General features: G+C 43.6%; 1 protein-coding gene across 3 annotated transcripts in view; it reads right to left on the bottom strand.

Moving 5' to 3' along the window:
• Window positions 1–8218: 8218 nt before the first annotated feature.
• The window catches only part of NTRK2 (neurotrophic receptor tyrosine kinase 2), a gene marked incomplete at both ends in the record, with an annotated part of 320362 nt that continues 308232 nt past the window's right edge, over window positions 8219–20348 (bottom strand). For all 3 annotated transcript variants that reach the window (XM_080819658.1, XM_080819659.1, XM_080819660.1), the window contains 2 exons: window positions 8219–8404; window positions 9274–9432. In XM_080819658.1, coding sequence (XP_080675784.1) covers window positions 8219–8404; window positions 9274–9432 — 345 coding nt within the window. The remainder of the gene's footprint in view (window positions 8405–9273; window positions 9433–20348) is intronic.

Genomic DNA, 20348 nt, shown 5'->3' with positions numbered 1-20348 from the left:
GATAGCCCTCACCACGGGAGCCTATTGCAGAACATGGCATGAGGGAAATGGCCAAATGCACAGGGATCTTGCTGCAAAAGAGGTTCTGACATCCCCTTAAGCCTCAGAACCCCATTTCAAGGTGGTTCCCTCCACCTGCAGGCTCATCCTCCCCCAGACTGATGAGTGGTTGAGGGTGGGGATTAGGAGCACTAGGAAAGTACCCCAAAAACATTGCTGGGGATGCTCAATTGACCCTGGGTTTTGGCTTAGGGGCCAAATGCTTGCCTTGTCCCTAATGACCAAAGACCTTGCCCCCCTACATTGAACTTCCTAGAAACTCCCTAGTCTCCTCGAACCTTGAATCTTGGCATTAGCTCCCACTGGTAACCTTGTTCCCAGAAGACTGAGCTGATGGGTTGTTTTCTACCAGACCCCAACACCAAGTCACAGGGCCAGCCCAAGTCTCAGCAGCAGGCCCTTGGATCTGCAGGCCAAATGCCTGCGTGCCTGCATTTCTGTCTACTGCCTGGTGGAGGAGCCTTTGAGCATCAGATGCCTCTCTTCCTGGCAAGTAGGAAGGACTGCATCCACCGTCATCTTATTTTGATCAAACTTCCTGGCAAGTATCTTCACTTCTAGTGTCTCAGTTTCTCGTCCGGGTATAATAATAGTCCCTGCCTCACAGGGTTGATTTCAGTGTCGGGTAATACACTGTAGTTGATGGTGGTCTCCAAAAAGATAGGCCCATGGTGTAATCCTGGACCCTTTGGATGTGACCTTGACAGCGAGAAGATGTAAGGATCCCGAGACAAGGGACGTGTCCTGATTATGCAGGTGGGCCTTCAACACAGCCACACATATCGTTGTAAGGCAGACTCATAAGAGGAGAGGTACGGAGAAGAGGAGGAGACAAGGTGACTACTAAGGGGAAATTGGAGCAATGTGGTCACGGGCCAAGGAACATCTGGGCCACCCGAGGCTGGACCGGGTAAGGAACAGATTCTCCTTTCGGGTCTCTGGAGGAATGTGGCCCTGCCAACACCTCCATCTCAGACCTCTGACCTCCAGGACTGCAAAAGAATCAATTTCTGTTGTGTTAAGCCACCGAGTTTGTGGTCATTTTGTGACAGCAGCCCCAGGCCACTAACGGACCTACATAATACTGTGGCATGCCGTAAGCATCAGTGAGGTTACTCATCACAGTTCTGCGGGAGTGTTGCTCCCAACAGGAAATTAGGCGTCTTTCAGGGTGAACCTCAAGAATGTGTTTGAGGAGGAAACAGACAAGGGCAATGGAAACCTTGACCTTGGATTTGGAATTTAAACTGATACTGTTGTAATTGTCCCAACAAAGGGACTATCAGAATATGGTCTGGAGGAAGTGTGGATCTTTAATAATCCAGATTGGTTTCTAGCTGGCCAGGTGCCAGTAAGTTTAACCTTTGTACTTCAATCCGGTTTCTTCGAGTGGGATATCCTCTCCATCCCACAGGGACTCGTGATCTTATTCGGATTTTTGGACATGTTGTTTCCCTCCCTACGCAGCTTTGAATTCCCCAAGTCCCCGCTGAGTGTTAACCGGGTCTTATTTTTTTAACTCAAGGAAAACATTATCTGCACAGTGAGAGGGGCTTTCATGAAGCAAAGTTCCTGAGGAGCTGGATTTGGGGATAATCCACTGCCAAACTTTACGTTCCTGAAGCCTCCACCAGGAATGTTGCCCAGATGTCTCCTTTCCTCTCAGAGGAGATGGAGGGGAAGAGGTCAGACACTGGAAAATAGGACTGAGAGATCCCGAGATGTAGGTGTGTGGGTGGGCCACCTGTTGGCGAGGCAGAGACAGGCTACGAGACCCCTGACAAGCCACCTGCATATCACTCTCTACCTTTTCGGTTTGGAAAACAGTTACCGCAGAGGCCTAGAGAGTGTGCCATTTTTCTTTGGGCTACTGCTCCTGGGTCATTATGATCCTCAATGATGCCGCTACCCTGGGATGCTGTGATAGTCAACTTGTCTCTTGGCAGGTTTCTTAGGTCTGACCTGCTAGAAACCCAGTGATTCCTTCTCCTCACTCTGTGCTGTGCAGCATGGTAGCCACGAGCCACACGTGGCTATTTATGTGGGAACTTATTGAAGCTAAGTAAAATCTAAAATTTGGTTCTTTAGTCATACTGGCCACATTTCAAGTGCCGGATAGAGCAGGTCAAACATTTACGTCATCACGGAAAGTTCTATTGGGTGGTGATGTTCTGGTTATCCAAGATAGAAGCTGAAAGTGCCAAGTTATGGAGGGATCAGCCAGGAGACTTCTTCCAAAGGCCACATACTCTTCTTTCCTTCAACTAATGAACAGTGCAGGCATCTGCAGTGACCGTAATTAAAATACAGACAGACGGACATGAAAAAGACAGACAGACTGCCAAAAGAGCATACATGCTGTGTGAAACGCTCTACATTTTTAAAGGAATCGTCATGTAACCTTCGGTGTCTCTTTTGGAGGATGTTATTTATTGTAAGACATCATTTTTATTAAATACACTGTAGTACAAGAGACTTTCCATGTCAGGTTGAGAGAAGCTGGTCACATGATTTACAAACAAAACTTTTTTTTTTTTTCAAACACTGTTATTCTGGTGTCACTTTGAAATCAGCCAAGATGCAGTGGGTCTTAGTAAAGCAATGGACCTCAAAAACAGATCGCAAAACAAGAACCAGTAAGTATCAGCACAGAGACGTCACATTAAAAGGAAAATAAAGCAAATAAAAAGAGAGTTCCAAATACCAGGTCACAATTTAAGGGGCAATGTATCTTCAGAGAGATATTGAAATGTGTGTGTGTGTGCGTGTGTGTGTGTGTGTGTGTGTGTGTGTGGCCTGGGTATATACAAACATCTCTCTGTGTACAGAAGCAGATGTAGAGAGTGTCCACATCTCTCGGCAGATTTGTAAGTGATGGGTAACAATCAATGAATGCAGGGAGCAATATTTCACAAGAATTTGGTCATTTGTCAAGGGATTACATATTTAAAATCCACATTTAATTCAAAGACCTCGTATTTAAAACATTTCCAGTTGTTTTATACAGTATTAAAGCAATAGTAAGATATACAAGCTGCAAGATGTAGGCCTTTACACGTTTCATTTTCTCCGATTTTTCTTTTCCGGTCCAAACATGTGGCTATTAGCAGCTTTTGTTACGCTTGCTCCATTATGTTGAACGTTCAGCTAACCTTCGCTCAGAATCATTTGTGTTAATGCACAGACCAAAGGAAAAAAAGAAGAAAAAAAAAGCAAACAAAAGAAAACCACGGACCTGGCCTAGAATGCATAGACTAAAAAAATGACATCCCCATGTGTTCTCGTTTCGTCTCCTGAGACGTATGTAAAGATGGCAAAAGAGTTGCTTGGTTGCTGTTGTGAATTTCACAGTGTTTTGCCTGCAACACATACACACATATATATATATTTTTTTGCTTTGCTTTGTGTTGGTGATGAATGGAGCCAAAATATATATATATAAAAATAAATGAATAAATAAATAAATACATAAATAAATAAAGGTAGAAGGAGAAGGGGGGCACAATGCAAAAACTAAGAATATTTAAGAACCTTTGACTTGAGCAGCAGTGATTCATTCCAGCCCCAACAATGAGAAAATACCCTTGCACGTGCTGTCATATCTAACTGCAAATCCCTCCCATCCCAGATTCTTTAGAATAACATTTGCTATCACGACCTGGGAGTCTCTGCATTCCATGATTATGTCCTGGGAAGGAAGTGCTTTAATTTCCATTAGCCATCTGAGGATTGGGTCACCAGCCATTCCCCTCATGAGATTTTGTGATGGACGGAACCGAGCTCAACATTGGGAATAAAAATCCTCAAATGGGAGGGAAAAAGAGAGAGAGAGAGAGAGAGAGAGAGAGAGAGAAAGCAAGAGAATTGAGGGTGCGTATGTGTATGGAGTCATTTATTTAATTAGACAAACAATTTAATACTATTGGCATTATAGAAGATCCAATTTGCAATTTGCAAAAAGGGAAGGTTAAAAAGAAACATCTGTTTCTGACCAGGGGATCCTTTGTCATGGCTCTTTGCAAAGGACAGCATTTTATACTGTTTCTTCACATCCCCACTCAGCTATGGGAATTCCTAGGAGTTGCTCGCCTTGCGGGGGGGTCTTGGACTTCTCACTATTGGCCTTTGAGACACTGGGCTCCCGACATTCCGGTTCTCTTCTGGAATGCTTGGACTCTGAACAGAAGTGTACAGGGGTCACTGTGGGACAAGGTGAGCATAACATAAATGTGCAAAAAGATGACCAAAAAAAATCAATTTTCCTTTCCCGGACCTTTACATAAGGAGATCTATTTCAGTCTGCATTCTCCTTTGCAAGGAGCCAAGGGAAGGACTCAGTGTAGTGGGATGGCTTTGATTCAGTTGTTTTGGGAAGCACATTATCTTAAATATGTCTTCCACCCATGCAGTACTGCACAAAGTTGAAAAGTGCGATGTAGTCCTACCCACATGGAGAATGGAAGCACTAACCGCAAAAGGACATTAAAAAGTTTTGGTTATTTAGCAGATTTTAAGCAAATTAGTCATACTGCACCCTACTTATCATTATCTCTAGTATTGTGTGCCTATACATTTATACATAAGCCCACAAACACACTGTGTCTGTGTGCCCGCATATGTATAAATCCAGTATTTATAACACACATATAAATACATGAAAATACCACAGGTAGTGCGGATGTGAACACACGAGTATATTATGAATTCTTAGAGGATCTTTTATAGCATAGTTCAAAATGTTTTCTAAAGAAGCCTGATTATGACGCTGGTTCAGTGTACAAGGATTTAGCTGAAGCTATAAGCGTGATTCTATATCACGATGTTTCAGCTGCTTGTCATCTCACGTATTTCCTTTTGTTCTTCGGACCGTGTTCTGCTTCGTGAGTTTTATCAGTGGGCTTGCTTTCTTGGACCATTTGTCTGTATCCTGGAATCTTTAGCGGGCAGAGTCATGAACTTCAGAATCAGAACACTTAGAGTCAATCCCCCTGGTGCCGGAAACGAGCCTGGAGATTTCCAGCATGCCACTCAACTTCTCCGAGCCTTGATTGCCTCACTTATAAAAAATGGGAATAATTTGCTAACAGTGGTGAAAAGTGCCTGGAAAACTATGATGCGATCGGTAAATGGAAACGATGGTCAGGCTGAGTTCGGGCGAGGGAATTAGGTTCGTCCCTACTGCGGTTGGAGTTTTTCACGAATTGGGTAGCAGGCCATATTCTGTGATCGTTACACTTCAGAACAAGGATGTTCCTTTTCTAAAAATCAAAAGAGCATGAGCGGAGGGGATGGTGGAAGAACAGTGATGACTATTTTAAGCTATTCTCTGGTTCGTTCAATCTGGTATTCTTTCAATGCGAGACGTCTCTGAAATCACACACTCTTGAGACAACAGAGGAAAAAAAATAATCAGCAATATAAATAACTATAAAACTTTGCACTTGCATAGAATCTTTCATTTCAAGACCTAGAGGGACTTGTCAGAAGGTAAGGAGTTTTTGTTTTTGTTTTTTTTGTTTTTTGTGTTTTTTTTTTGCTTTTTTCTTTCAGAGGAAAACACGTTGGAATGGTATAGAATGCTTCCATCTTCTCATTTGCCTTAAACAAATCCTTGCTTTAAAACTGCGCAGCCCTTCTTGAATTTGATCCCTTTGTGTAGTTACCTCCTTTGCTCTCTGTTAAAATAAAACAAATAACTTGCAGCTTCTCCCCCCCGCCCCGCGCCCCGCCACCCCCCTCCACCCCGCCCCCCAAGCAGCTGGCAGGTCACGCAGAATGACAAACCCGTGCAGGTGTTCAGGTCATCACGGATGGAATTTAGAAAGGTTTGGTACAAATCTGCCCCTTCGTTACTGCTTCGCAGAGTGCCACAGTGTTTTAACAGTACCGTGGTCCTTAATACGATAGATTCGTGCAGGCATATACCATGGAGATATGGCTTTCGTTATATTGTTATGTGCATTCTGAAAGGTTTTTTTCACCAACAAAGAGAACGATCAGCTCAAATCCCGTGTCTCCTAGGCCAGCGTGGAACTTGAAGGGACTGTAGGGATCATCTTGTCCAACCCCCTTCACTTGACTGCTGATGCTACTGGGTTTCCTTTTGTTGTCTGTTAATCGACACTTTCGATTTTTTGAGAACGGGCTCTCAAAAGCCTATAAATGGAAAATAAGGTGCTCCAGAAATTAAGGGCGCAAGCAAAACTGAAACAGAGCAATTGCACCTTCAGAAACAAATACGAAATAAAATGTCCTAAGATGAATTAAAATCACTCACTTTCAATCTGGCTTGTGTTATAAAGATGTCAAGTTAACAAAAGTCCCCTCACAGAGGGTAGCAAGTTTTCTTGAGGAACAGAAATATTTTTCTTTCTTGGTAAAACCGATCATCCAAATAACTGTAAATTTCTATTTAAATTTACAACCTCTTTTCGCAAAACTCATCACTAGACCCAGAAGCACACCTCCAAAGCTTGGTCTGGGCATAGCTTCCCATTGGCGTGCTGTGCCTGATTTTTTTTTTTTTTTTGAATTTTTACGTCTTTTAATGGAGTGGAAAAAAAAACAAAACAGCATACTGACAATGGAGTACACTGGGAATGAAACCACTCTCCCAACCAGAGCCCAGAGCAAGGTCTCGGCCTGTGCACACTGAACATCAATGTATGTGATGCCCCCAGGGTGAGGTTTCTTTTTCCTCGGGGACTGAGTCTGCCCTTCTCATAGTCCCACAGTCCGTTCCACGTGGATGAGGACATCCAGGCTTCAGGGTCCATCTCCGCTAAAACCCATCACCGTCGTACAAAGCAGAGACATTGATACTCAGCTAATGAGCTCCATTAGCTTCCCCTAATTATATAAGTTATATCTCTTTATGGATCTGTTCTACATATCAGGGGCACGACGTCTGGAGCAGTAGTTTCTGCACACAAGGTATTAATCGACGAAGACCATGCACAATTTTGCTTGCACAGTTTAAAGGACAGGTGGGGTGGAGGGGAGGGGTCGGAGGGAACCGCTATCTGAAAAGTTCAATATAATGCCTCCGAATTTATAACTTGTCTTATCTTTTCCAAGTCTTTGGCTTTCCCACCTGACCCTGAAACGATCTCTGGACAAGAATTCACCCATTTTCAGCTAAACTCGACAAAGTTTCAGCCAACAACACCTGGAAAGACAAACCAGGGCTATTACCATGACCTGCAAAGACAAGACTGTCTGGGCATGTGATGCGCCATCTTGCGTCTCATGGAAGCCATCTTTTCTCTCGACTACACCCTAGTGTTTCTGGTGATGGGAAAAGAATAGTCCATGGCACAGAGTTCAACAGTCTTTGTACTCCTCAGAAAGCTCCTCAGGGGAAGGTGCCGAATACATTCCTCCCAGCTAACAGTCGCTGGGTTTTTCCTAAGTAGGGACTGACGCCAGCTGATCCCAATGGTTGTCTTTGTTCCTCCCATACTGTGGTTTGTAATAAATCTTCTTTCTCTCTGGTTTTAATCTCCCATAGATAAAGGCTTCCCAGATTAAACACAAGTTTTCCTGTTTCATACACAGGCTTAAGCCATCCAAAAACAATAAGAACAGTAATAATAATAAATAAATAGAAGTGAATCCATAGAAACTCTCGATGTCTGTACAGCAGAAGTGACAAAGTTTAAGTCAAATATTTGTTTTCCCTTTTTTCATCCACATCAAAGGCAGGAATACAACAAGGCATTGTTAGTTGTGGTGGGCAAACTAGAGTGTCTGCTGATATAACAAATCAGGGTTGTTAAGGCCTTTGTCTATGCAGAGTTAATAGGAATGCAGAAGCCAGATTGATTCAAAAGAAAGGGTAGGGGCTATAAAGCGAGGAAGACCAAAAAAGAAAAAAAAAAAACAAAACCAAAACCCAAAAAAACAAACAAAAACCAGGGGAGAAACCAAGGGAGGTGGAAAGAGAGAAAGAGACAATGCCAAAAAGTAGTCCATACTGTGTCTATGGATGGAGAAGTGCACATGGCTTCCCTCGGAAAGCCTCTCCGTGTCTTTGTTGTTAATACTGTCGGAGTGAAGAACAGCAGATTGATGGCATCCGGCGGCAGTTAAACGACGTTCATCCTCTCGGCCCATCTGAGGAGGTGCATTGGGAAGGATCGGTCTGGGGGAAAGGGCCCTAGCCTAGAATATCCAGGTAGACCGGAGATGCCTTGGCCAAGTTCTGAAGGAGGGTGTGGATGCCCTTGATGTTCTTCCTCATATGGGGCTCTCGCTGCCAGCACCCCAGCATCAACTCGTAGACCTCCTGGGGGCACGTTCTAGGTCGCTGCAAGACTCGGCCCTGAGTGATGCATTCTATCACCTGGACGGGATGGAGATCGAAGACAGTGTCAGACGGGAGGAAAAACAAAGCCGATAACACAGATGTCTGTGCAAGGGAAAGGGAAAGTCTGCTCTAAAGAAACCCGTTCAGCATTTGCTTTTGTTTTTTTTTTTTTTGAAGGAAGAGAACAGTTACTGTGGTTGGTCAATCATGGTTAATTTCATTGGTTTAGATCCCTTTTTCTGGGCACACCGAGGTCACCGACCTGGTGGAGAAATGCTTTCTGTCTGTGGGATGCTACCTCACTTAGGAATTCCAATGTGTTTTTAGTCTTACTGGCCTGAGATGGAGCCTGGAACTTTCACGTCAGGGCGCTGACTGACAAGGGGACCTCGCTTGAGCTGTGGAAATGTGTGGAGTTGGGATAGAAGACAGATGTGGGCCTGAAGAGGATGTGAGGTGCCTGACCCAGAAGCTATGCCTCAAGTAGAGACAACGGTTGCAAAAGAATTGAAATAGAGAAATAAAACACAAGAATGTTCTAGTGAAATGTGTAAAACAAAACAAAACAAAACAAAAAACCAAGCCTAAAACCTTATTGGAATACTACCAAAAAACCTGGCTGGCCTCTGAAGGTACGGGGGTATCACACCTGCTACGAATTTACCAGATGGGCAGCACAAAGTGATTCCTCAGTGCCACCACCGGTGAGTCCCAGGTGTGTGAGCAAACACTGCTTTTCTTTCTCTAGAACTTTTAAACTCAGAGAGTGACTAGACTCTGCCCATGACGTGTAGGTCCTGAGAGGCCATGTGGGAGGTGCTGCTGCCCACAAAGCCACACGGCTTCGTCTGTCTCCTGGCCTCTGGACCTCAGCCCTCGGGGGTCTTGCCCCGCCCACTGCGCACCTCGTTGTTGGACAGCTGGTACCAGGGCTGTTTGCCGTACGTGAAGATCTCCCACAACACAACGCCCAGGCTCCAGACATCACTTTCTGTGGTGAACTTCCTGTACATGATGCTCTCTGGAGGCATCCAGCGAATGGGCAGCATTGTGTGGCCACCAACCTGGTGGAGAAGGGGGAGAAAGGAGGTCTCAGTCACCCGAAAACCAAGTTCCCCTCATCAGGGGGGAGAAAGGTAGAATACAAATGGGGGACACTTTTGTCCTTCCTTTATTTGTATTTGTTAATTTTAATTATTTATAAAACATGAGAGAAATACAATTTCTTTATAAGAAAAAAGCAACAGAGAAGCAGGGCCAAGAATGGTCAACGTATTTTTTAAAAATATTTTTTACTATTTTCTCTTTCTGGTAACTAGATAGGGCAGAGATGACGTTGGGGCAGGTGTTCATCCTGGATAACACACACACATACACACACACACACACATACACACGCTTCCTGGTATAAAGGTGACTCAGTCTTTTAATTAACAAGATCACGTTGACCAGGAAACAAGCAGGAAACTGTGTCCAGAATGACCCACCAAGTGACTCCAGTTTCTTGGCAAGGCCAGAGCTTCCTTCCACTTTGAGGTCTTAGGATGAGTGCACAGTGCTGCCTCAAATGCCCTCCCACAATCCAGCCATGGTCAGGGTGGAAGCGATTAGTCCCATTTCACAGATGAAGCAACTGAGGCTCGGGTGGTTATGGACATAAACCATTCAAGTCTTTAGACCCCGAGCTTAGGACTTGCCTCTTAACTACAATTGAGCTTGTGTCCAAAAATAATAGATACAGTTTGGGGAAAGTCCATTTTAGTGAAAACAGCACAGCTGAGGCATTAGATGGCGAGAGCATTACCACAGGCATAGGGTACTTCGTTTGATAAGGACAGTTTGTTTAGGATTTCTGACTTCCTGGAGAAAAGTTAAGAATTTCACGTTTCAGTTTGTAGCCCACTTGGGCTGTCTGATGTTAAAACCATGATCAAACTGGTGGTGGGTCCTGGTTTTCATGCTGGAAAACCCAGCACTACCAGTTCAAACACGCTGCCTGATACCCGGGCAGCAGGGGAGCACACAGAAACACAGGCGTGAGACCCGACCGTCAGCCCCGTGTTCTCAGATGGATGCCGCATCGAGTTTCTGCCCGATTACAATGGTCGGTGTCCATTTCTGTCTCATTAAAGGAAAGAAAGAGACGAACAGTGCCTGAAAAATGCTCCTAACTCCTGAGCCCAAGGAGCTGAGAGTGTCAGGTCTGTTTAATATGCTTGGCCATTTCCAACAACCCTCTTAGCATCAAAGAGATCTTGAGGTCGAAGGAGGAGAACGTTCTGTGGGTTTTTTCTCCATTCTCTGTACAAGGACTCTAAATCTGACAAGGAGGGACTCAAATTCCTGGGTCGGGGTAAGGTGTCCTCATATGTTTACTGTTCACTTCGAACACACCCACAGCTCTGACACTAAGTGGAGGTGGGTGTCCTTATCTTTCAATTTCATCACTCACTTCTCACCATGCAGCGATGGGCCGACAGTCTTCCATGGGCACAGATTTCCTTCATGGAGCTGCCCGGACATGCCTGAAGGTGATGTCAATCCTTCCCATCAGGGATGATATTCAAAACAGAACCTGTGTGGCATAGGCAGTGATGGACCAAAAAGGACGCCATGTTGGTGCTGCTGGCCCCACTGAGGAACTGTCCATCCGGCTCATGACCCTGGAGCCCCACGGGCCCGGAACTTTGGGAAAGGAAATGTGTGCCAATACACAAGGGGTTTCCCATGTTTCTAGACACTCCCAAGGACTCGGGACACCAAGGAGGAAAGCTCCCTTCAGGTGCTGGTGACCCACAGACCTGCACCAAGGAGAAGACTCGTGGTGAGTGCGGGGAGCTACACGGTGCAGAGTCCTGTGCAGTGAGAGCTCTCTGTGCAGGTTTTTAGTGGAAAAGACATACTTATTGACTTTATGGGAATATTTCAATTAGAATCCAGATTTATGATCAATATATAGTTGGTGTGTGTGGGATAAAAAGAGAACTAGGACCTTATGGACAAACACGTGGTAGTCTTTTGGATACTGGGCCCTCAAAAGATTAAGAGCCAGCTCCCCACAGAGGTTTCTAGGTCAGGCCGCCAAAAACGCTGTAACCTGTAAGTTGTCTCACTTCTGTGACAGTCATGATACACGGAGTCTTAAGGTATCTTGGGAGTTTGGCGGAAAAAAACAGATTTGATTTTGTTTAACTTAGTGAATTAACTAATTTGCATGTGTGTTTGTGGGGAGAGGGAGAGAGACAGAGAATCACTTCCATACGTCTAGAATCAGATGGCTAAAATCCCACTGTGGGATGTGCTAACCTAACAAGATGCCGTGCTTTCCATATTCCCGTGCATACACACCGGTAATGCCACGGGCAACACTTAGTTCGCGGTGTTGGAGGCCGGGCTCCAGGACTTTTAGTCAAGGACTAGTTGCTAAACCACTCTGTGTCCTAGTTGCTCCAACTATGAAATAAGGGTAACATTTTGTACCTCCCGGGGTTATGGTGAGGTAAACACTCAAACAGTCAAAAGTCTGGGAAAGTGCTTCGTAAATTCCAATGCACTGATGCATTCAAGGTGTCTTTTCCTTCCCTGTAACCTTTACTATCTTATCTCCTCCATTCTGGAGACATTAGGAAGAGTCAGTGCACACAACTCCCCTTTGTGCCTCGCTCTGCAGGGACAAGTGCTCTGATGATAGCCCGGACTCGCCCAGTTTCTCTGTCCGATGTTGGAAATGGCCAGAGAAAAAGCTCTTGTTTCCTTTAAAGGAGGAAAAAAGATCCCACTTTTGATTTACATGTTTTCCCATCTGATCATTTGTTTTATGCTTGCAGTCTCTTTGGGACACATTTTTCACGTTAATTCTTTCAAGAGTCCCTTCTGGGATTTCACACACGCTGTTATAAATAATGCTTTCCTTGTTCTGATGTCAAACGGGTGAGTGGTGGGAGAACCTAATAAAAGTTCAGACAGGGTTCACAAGTTTTCCAAACCCATTTAGAACATTTCTGAACATTTCTTTTGCAGGCCTTTCTCAGGATTTTGGAGCATGTCACAAAAGTAGACCAAGGGGGCGGGGGGGAATAGAGTCACCGTTGTTACAAATTACTGTCACATTCCAGTCACAGCGACTGGATGGCTTTTGGACTTCACAAGGCCACATACGGCGCGGCCACAAACACAACAAGGCATTTGTTTTGCAATGTGCCACCTGGCAACTTGCCCTCACACCCTGGTTTCAGTATCTGTGAGATGGAATGCCATCCCAAGTATGACACCGGGACTCAGAGCCTGGGCTGCAAGCACCAGACCTGCCGCAGGGCGGGGTGGGGCGGAGCGGGGCCCTCCAGGGATCAGGCCCCTGCTCTGCGCTGAACTCACCGGACTGAACTGAAGCCAGATGAGAAACCCACGTCGCCGGGAAGTTGATTTGGACTTGAGATTTTTTATTTTCTTCAACCCAAGATCCTGGGCACCTGGTTCCTGCTGTGCCATTAACTAGCTTAGCTGAGTCACTTCAGGTCTGGCTTACTGGTAAAATGTGGACAGGTTAGACCAGCTCTGGATTATTTTCAGCACAAAACCCTGTGGTTCTGTAATCACTCGCCAGCACTTGGCCACCATCATGTCCACCAGCACAGAGTTGTTCACCTTTCCAAAGAATTTCCACTCAAAGAATTTCCACTTGAACCCAGTAGTTACACTCAAGGGTAGATCTTGGTTTGCTTTCACGCTGCAAATAATGCACCCAAATTTTGGAGAGTTGAAGGAGCTTACGTCAGGGCACACAATAATGGCTGCCCACTGGATGTCTTGTACTTGTTCCCACGGGTCGTTCTGAGTGTCTGGCTTCTGTGATCTCTAATGCAGAGATTCAGTATTCCCTGTGTTCAGTCCCCAGGGCCAGTCATGTGGTGCTTTGCCATGGCCAAACCTACTCATGCCTCTTGGTAGTTTGATCCCTTTTCATTTCTACCCACTCCCCAAAAGAGCTCCTGAAGATGAGCTCAAATTGCACCATTTCAAGGAACTCTCAGTCCTGCTGCAGCTCAGTGAGTTGCCCAAAGACAGTCTGGTGCCCCTCAGCACAGCTCTGGCAACATGACAAGCATCCCTTTCTTCCCTTTTTTTCTGCTAACAGATCACATGCCTCAAGAAAGATGGCTGCATCTTAGTCATGTCTGGCTGGGTATGAGGGGGTTGGTTGGTAAGCATATCATGTCTTCGAGCGGTCTACTTATGAGTGCTGATATTTGGAGAGGAATTCTCAAATGTTCTTTCAAAGAGATCAGTGTTCACTACACTCCTATCTAACCTCCAGTAACTCACTGAACTCATGTCAGAACCACCTTAAATTAAATGGATGGAAACTGGCTCATTTATTCGGTGCGACAAATAAGAACTGTTCAGTGAAATTCATAACTTCTTAGAATTCAGCCAAAAATTCTGGCGTCCACATGGAGTCTGAGAGCTCCCTGAGTTGTGTGGGGGACCCTATTCCTTTCTTGATTTGCCATCTGTGCAGTAGACGGGGCAGTCTATGGTACTGACCTGAAACTATTTGATCTTGGGAGGAAGTCTAGAATGATGTCATAATGCATAGGATGGAAGACTATTTTTCTACATCTTGTGATTAGCATCTCACATCCTCTGAAGCTGGTGAAAAAGGACAGACTAAAGAAGAAAGTTAAAGCGGGGCACCTGGGTGGCTCAGTCATTTGAGTGTCTGACACTTGGTTTCAGCTCAGGTCATGATCTCATGAATCCTGGGATGGAACCCTGGGTCAGGCTTCGTGCTCAGTGGGGAGCCTGCTTGAGATTTTTGCCCTCTGACTCTCCCCGCCCTTGCTCTCTCTCTTTCCCTCCCTCTCTTTCTCTAAAATAAATACATAAATCTTTTTTAAAACAGAAGAAGAGAGTTAAATAGTGAAAAACGGGAGGACTGATGACCACCTTGGCCTTTTATCATGGCAACTTGCTTAAGTCAGCAAAGAGAATCTGAGGCCTATGGTCAAAAAGGAATTCCATAGTGTCTAAAATAGATGAAATTATGGAAAATAATGGATCTTGTTTTTAAAGCATATCAAGAAAAGGACTGTTCAGCTATCTCTTAGTGTTTGTTTCCCTGACACCTCATAATTTTGATGGTGACATGTATAGAGTGATCAGATTAATCAAAAATAACCACTGTGCTCTAGTTAAAATACCTATACCTGAGCATCCTTTAAATACACCTATGTGAAAAGTGTTTAAGTCAATAAATCCTGACGAAAATATTAAAAGACAATTGGTAAAATTTTCTTGTGTTAGTAATCAATGACTTTACTATTTTTAAGTCAAATTGTACACATCTAATCAGTTCAACAATATTTCTTACCCAAGGAGCACTCTTTGGGTACACACTTTTTGGTCATAAGGTTGTAAATTGTGAAAATATCCCCATGGCCTAACAAACAATATGTTTTATTTTTCCACATTGGAAAACTAGGATTAGGGAACTCTTGGTGCTTGCCACTTTGAAACCACTCTTCACAGCAGGAGCCTAGCTAGGTTCTTTCTCATTTTTACAAATATACAAAGCATCTTTATTGCTGGTACAAGCTAATGAGGAAGGCACAATCTCTTTTCCTGGTGTGCTGGGAGATGAGAGAGGAGGTGACAAGCTTAGCTCTCCTCCTTCCACTGGAATGAACACACAATGCATCTACCATCCTCCTTGTTCCCTTATCATCTTTTCTACCCCCTCCCCACTTCCCTTCCCTTCCTTTCTCTTCTCCTATTGCCTCCATACTGCTCAGTGTGGTCCCTTCCAGGTCCATTCCTGCTCCCTTTCCTTGAATTTCCTCTTAAATATCACTTGTCCAGTTCCATTCCAAAATCCCATGTTGCGTTTCGTCTTATCCAATTCTTTCATCTCCCCCTAATGATCATGGCTGACCCCTCCACAACTTATTCTCCGGCTGCCATGATGTCTGGTCTCCCTTCTGTGTTTAAGAGAGGCATAATGGGAGAGGCGTAATGGGAGGCTACAGCCTATCTCCAGATCCAAAGCAAATGCTTAGGTGGCTTTGAAACCACTGGTGATTTAAAGGTGAGTAATGCTAGTCTGGGACCTTCTACACTCAACTAGCAAAGACCAATGATGCCTGGGAGGCCACTTTCAGCTTGTGGTGTTTAGTCAATGAGTGAGTGATAACTTGTTTGGAGGCCAAACATTTTACTCCCTTAGAAACACACAGGCCAAAGGGCATGTCCCATTAAGAGATTATTAGCTGTCAGAGGCTTTTGGGCACATGAAATATTGAAGAGGCTCCTAGACCTTCTTGTCATACCCTATACCCAACTGCTTTGCTTCAGCAGTTTCTCCTGACGTGTTCCTTAAAAATTCATGAAAGCTGTAAATTTTAAGAAATAGCTGGACCTTATTTACTTATTTGTTATGTGTTGCATCTGTAATATGAAGCTTAAAAAAGGAGAGAGAAACAATTTATGGAAAATATTCTCCTTGAAGAACATGGAACTATTGTGGTCAGACTGTGGGCACTCTATGACCACATCCAGGAAGATCAGAATCCTTCTATTATGAAGAGTGATGGGATGCTTCCATGGCGTGTGGCTACTGAGCCAGGGGATACTTCATGGGAAGAAATTCAGCCCTTCATACTCTGCCTAGAAGCCCCAAATGAACCCAGATCAGGCTGAGTCAAGCAGAGCCCTGGTGACAGCCTGATGATCATCATCTCCTTTACAGTGGGAACTGATTATTGCTACGCTGGAAACCACTATTATTCATAGCTCTGAAATCTCTCAGTATCTTTTTCCATTACCAATGTGGTCATAGACATAAGGGTTATGAAGTAGTAACTTCAAGCCAAGTATTTTTGAATTAGTCAAAGAGAGGATGTGCTGGACCCTATTGCTAACCATATATATTTTTTATTAACATATGATGTATTATTTGCTTCAGGGGTACAGGTCTGTGAATGCTCAGTCTTACACAATTCACTGCACTCACCATAGAACATACCTTTCCCAATGTCCATAACCCAGCCACCCTATCCCTCCCCCGCTACCACCTAGCAACCCTCAGTTTATTTCCTGAGATTAAGAGTCTCTTATGGTTTGTGTCCCTCCCCAGTCCCATATTGTTTCATTTTTTTCTCCTTACTTCCCCACAGCCCCCCCGCCCTGCCTCTTAAATTCCTCATATCAGAGAGATCATATGATAATTGTCTTTCTCTGATTGACTTATTTCACTTAGCATAATACCCTCTAGTTCCATCCACATCGTTGCAAATGGCAATATTTTGGGTTTTTTGATGGCTGCATTATATATATATATATATATATATATATATATATATATGCCACATCTTCTTTATCCATTCATCTGTTGATGGACATCTAGGTTCTTTCCACAGTTTGGCTATTGTGGACATTGTTGCTATGGTAACCATATTTTTGCAAATATTATTTTTCCCACAATTAAATCTCTGTTGTCAGAATAAGGCAAATGATCATGTTTTGAAGGCAAAGGACACAGCTAAAATTGTTCTCTCTGGAAACTTGGATTCTAGGTGAGTAGATAAGGCAAATTGAATATAAAATTTCCACTGAAAACTGATTTTGCTTTGTTCTACCATGAAATAATAATAAAAATGGTGAAAATAATAATAACACCTCATGTTTATATAATACTTTTTTGCTTTTTCTTATCATTTTATATCTATTCATCTTATCATTATTGTACCTACCCCAAAATATGTTTATGAAGATGAAATGATCAATTGTTTAATCACTTAAATTATTATGTGACTAATTGAATTAATGGATTCATTAAATCAATTAATCAACTGATCAATTAAAGATTAAATTCTCATATTAGAAAAGCTCTGTGATGCCATTGTGTGATGCCATTTATATGACTTTCTTGAAAAGGCAAAATTATAGGTCTAGAGGACCCATGTTTGTCAGGCAATGGGAATTGGTTGGTGGGGACTTACTTCAAAAGAATTTTGGGGGATGATGGCAATGTCCCACAACTCCGTTATGGTGGCAGTTAAGTGATTGTGTTTGCCCAGACTCAGAACTTTACACTAGAGAAGGTGAATTTTACTATATTATATCTCAGTAAACCTGACTTTAAAATCAATCAATCAATCAATCAATCAGTCAATTTCTTAGAATAGTGCCCAGTATATAGTAAATGTGCAAAAAACCACTAGCTGTTGTCTAGTTATGCTAAGTATTTGATTCTTCCTTCTCCAGTAATCCTGTGGGCTAGTTAGACATGATCTTTTATCCCAACTTAAGAGCTGAGGAATCTCCAGGCCCAGAATTAAAGTGATCTACCCAAGGCAACACAGCTAAATCATGGTAAAGTCTACAGTAGGACCTAGCTCTCAAATTCATGACACCCTTCCCATTCTGTCCCAAGTCTGACATGGAGTCAGATTCAGAGCTAGGGAAGTCTCTCTGCATTAGACTGCTTGGGGTGTCATAACAAAATACCATAGATTGGGTGGCTAAGACAACACACATTTATTTTCTTACATTTCTGGAGGCTAGAAGTCCAAGATCAAGGTTCCAGTGAGTTCAGTTTCTGGTGGGAGCTCTCTTTCTAAACAGAGCTTGTATGTGTGCAGAGAGAAAGTGATCCTCCAATGTCTCTCTTTTTTTTTTTTTTTAAAGATTTTATTTATTGGACACACAGAGAGAGAGAGCACAAGTAGGCAGACAGGCAGGCAGAGAGAGAGGAGGAAGCAGACTCCCCACTGAGCAGGGAGCCCGATGTGGGGCTCGATCCCAGGACCCTGAGATCATGACCTGAGCTGAAGGCAGAGGCTCAACCCACTGAGCCACCCAGGTGCCCCCCAATGTCTCTTTTTATAAGAATACCAATCCTATTGGATTAAGACCTCATCCCATGACCTCATTTAACCTTAATTACTTCTTTACAGGCTCCATTTTCAAATATCCTCACACTGGGGGCTAGGGCTTCAACATATGAATTTTGGGGGTTGGGGGGACACAGACATTTAGTTCATAATACTCTCCTTGCCAACGCTCCCCTTTCTGGCTCCAGTACATTCTGGGGAAGCAAGAATAGCTCTAGGTACTACGATTTGTGTAATTCCGGCCCAGAATGCAATTCCGCGGTTCTTTGTCAGCATCTTCATGTCCCCAACTGAAGATTTGACCCCATTGTTCCTTTCCCTCCTGGGTAACTCTTGATTATTACCAATTAATTCTAAAGCTTATCAAACAGTTTAAACTGCTGTTGTCCCACAGAAGATTCAGTTCATTTCCAGGGCAAACCTTGGGGCAATCTCAATCCTCACCCCATTTCTGTATCCCCTCCTCCACCTGGGGTTCCCTGGGGGATGGCAAAGGGAGAGTAGGCAGACTCGGGACTCCCTAGTGATGTGTAGATAAAGGCAGAGGGCTTCCCGGACTCTGTGTTGCCGTAAGCGACATCCCTCATGGGTCCTGTTGTCTCCTGCTTGTGCGCTATATACAATTCAAAGAACAAAGAGCCTAGTCTCAGCAGTGACTGTAGCTTCATCTTATTTTACATCTGGCTCTAATCAGAAGCAAATTAAGTCTTCTCTCAGTAAAGCATAAAACTACAGTTGTGCCGACGTCTAAGAATCACATTCGGATCTAGAAACACAGATTTCCATCTTAATCATTAAGTGAAACTAGAAATAGCAGCACGTGTCCCCCTGCCTCCGATTGCTGCCCCCAGCCTCATCCCACTAACTCTTATCAACCTGGATGGGAAGTTTCCTGAGGGGATCAAGGGGAGGGTGACACTTTGGAAAGCACTAATACAGCAAGCTGGCTGGAGTGTTGTTCACTCCAATCATAGACATTTCATCAAGCTGCCATTTTTAAGTGTTCAGTGTTCCTGAGCCTTTTATGGCCTCCTAAGCATAACGGGTAAACTCACGAGACCATCTGACTCTTTTAACATTTGAGACCAAATCACTGCATCCTTTCATGGTGAAAAGCCACCAGGGACCGACATGCCCTGAGCAAAGGCAGTCAGAAAAAAGCGAGACCAATGTATGCTCGTGTCATTATCTACATTAAGGTGGTTTCAGTGTGTTGGTTCGGCACCCAAATTCCAACATGAAATCGTTTCTATGGAAATAATTCCGAAAAGCTGCTATTCTAGCTAGCTTTTACAAAGGAAGAACTCAGCGATTTGTCAACAGAGTAGGAAAACACAACACAAAAAGCTTCTCTGTAATAGAATGAGCACTCCCATCATCAGCGGTGATTACTGTGGTTACTGCTGCCCTGGGTGCATCAAGTCCAGTAAATGGAGAGATCGGGTTTCTGGGTGGACACCATCCATCTGTCCCCCCATTAACCCCAGCCTGTTAGTTAACACTGAAGACCCCGCCAGCATGTACATTCCACCATTAGCCTGAGATGAAGACTTAATACACCAGAGCCAGTTTCAGATGAATAAAGTCTTCTTTCCTCCCGGCTGCAGACATTCATTCTGTTAGAGAAACTGATGTCTTGTGTCCAAGGGAATGTAATGATAATGAGAAAGTTGCTTCCTCCAGGGAGCTCTGAATGCCTACCTGGGCATCATTATGGTCCTTTTCTGCAATGTCTGTGATACATGTAATGGATAGAGATTGTGACCTTGGTTACAAAAGATTTGTGGTTCTTATGATGATCATGAGACCTAAAAAATAATATACATATATATGTATCGACAAGTTTTCAATGTAAGCTAATTAAAGCTAAATGAAAGGCAATGTCTTTAACACAGAGCCTTCACAGAATAGGTAACTGAGAGTTAATGTTTTATATATATATATAGTATATATATATATGTACAATATGTATATTGTACAGACAATATATATTGTATATATTGTGTATATATATATTTTACATACAATATATATAGTATATATTGTGTATATATATAGTACATATATAAATATATACAATATATATAGTA

This window comes from Martes martes, assembly GCF_963455335.1.
Source record: "Martes martes genome assembly, chromosome: 12".
In the NCBI taxonomy this organism is placed as follows: domain Eukaryota; kingdom Metazoa; phylum Chordata; class Mammalia; order Carnivora; family Mustelidae; genus Martes; species Martes martes.
This window is presented reverse-complemented; position numbering and strand designations above follow the sequence as displayed.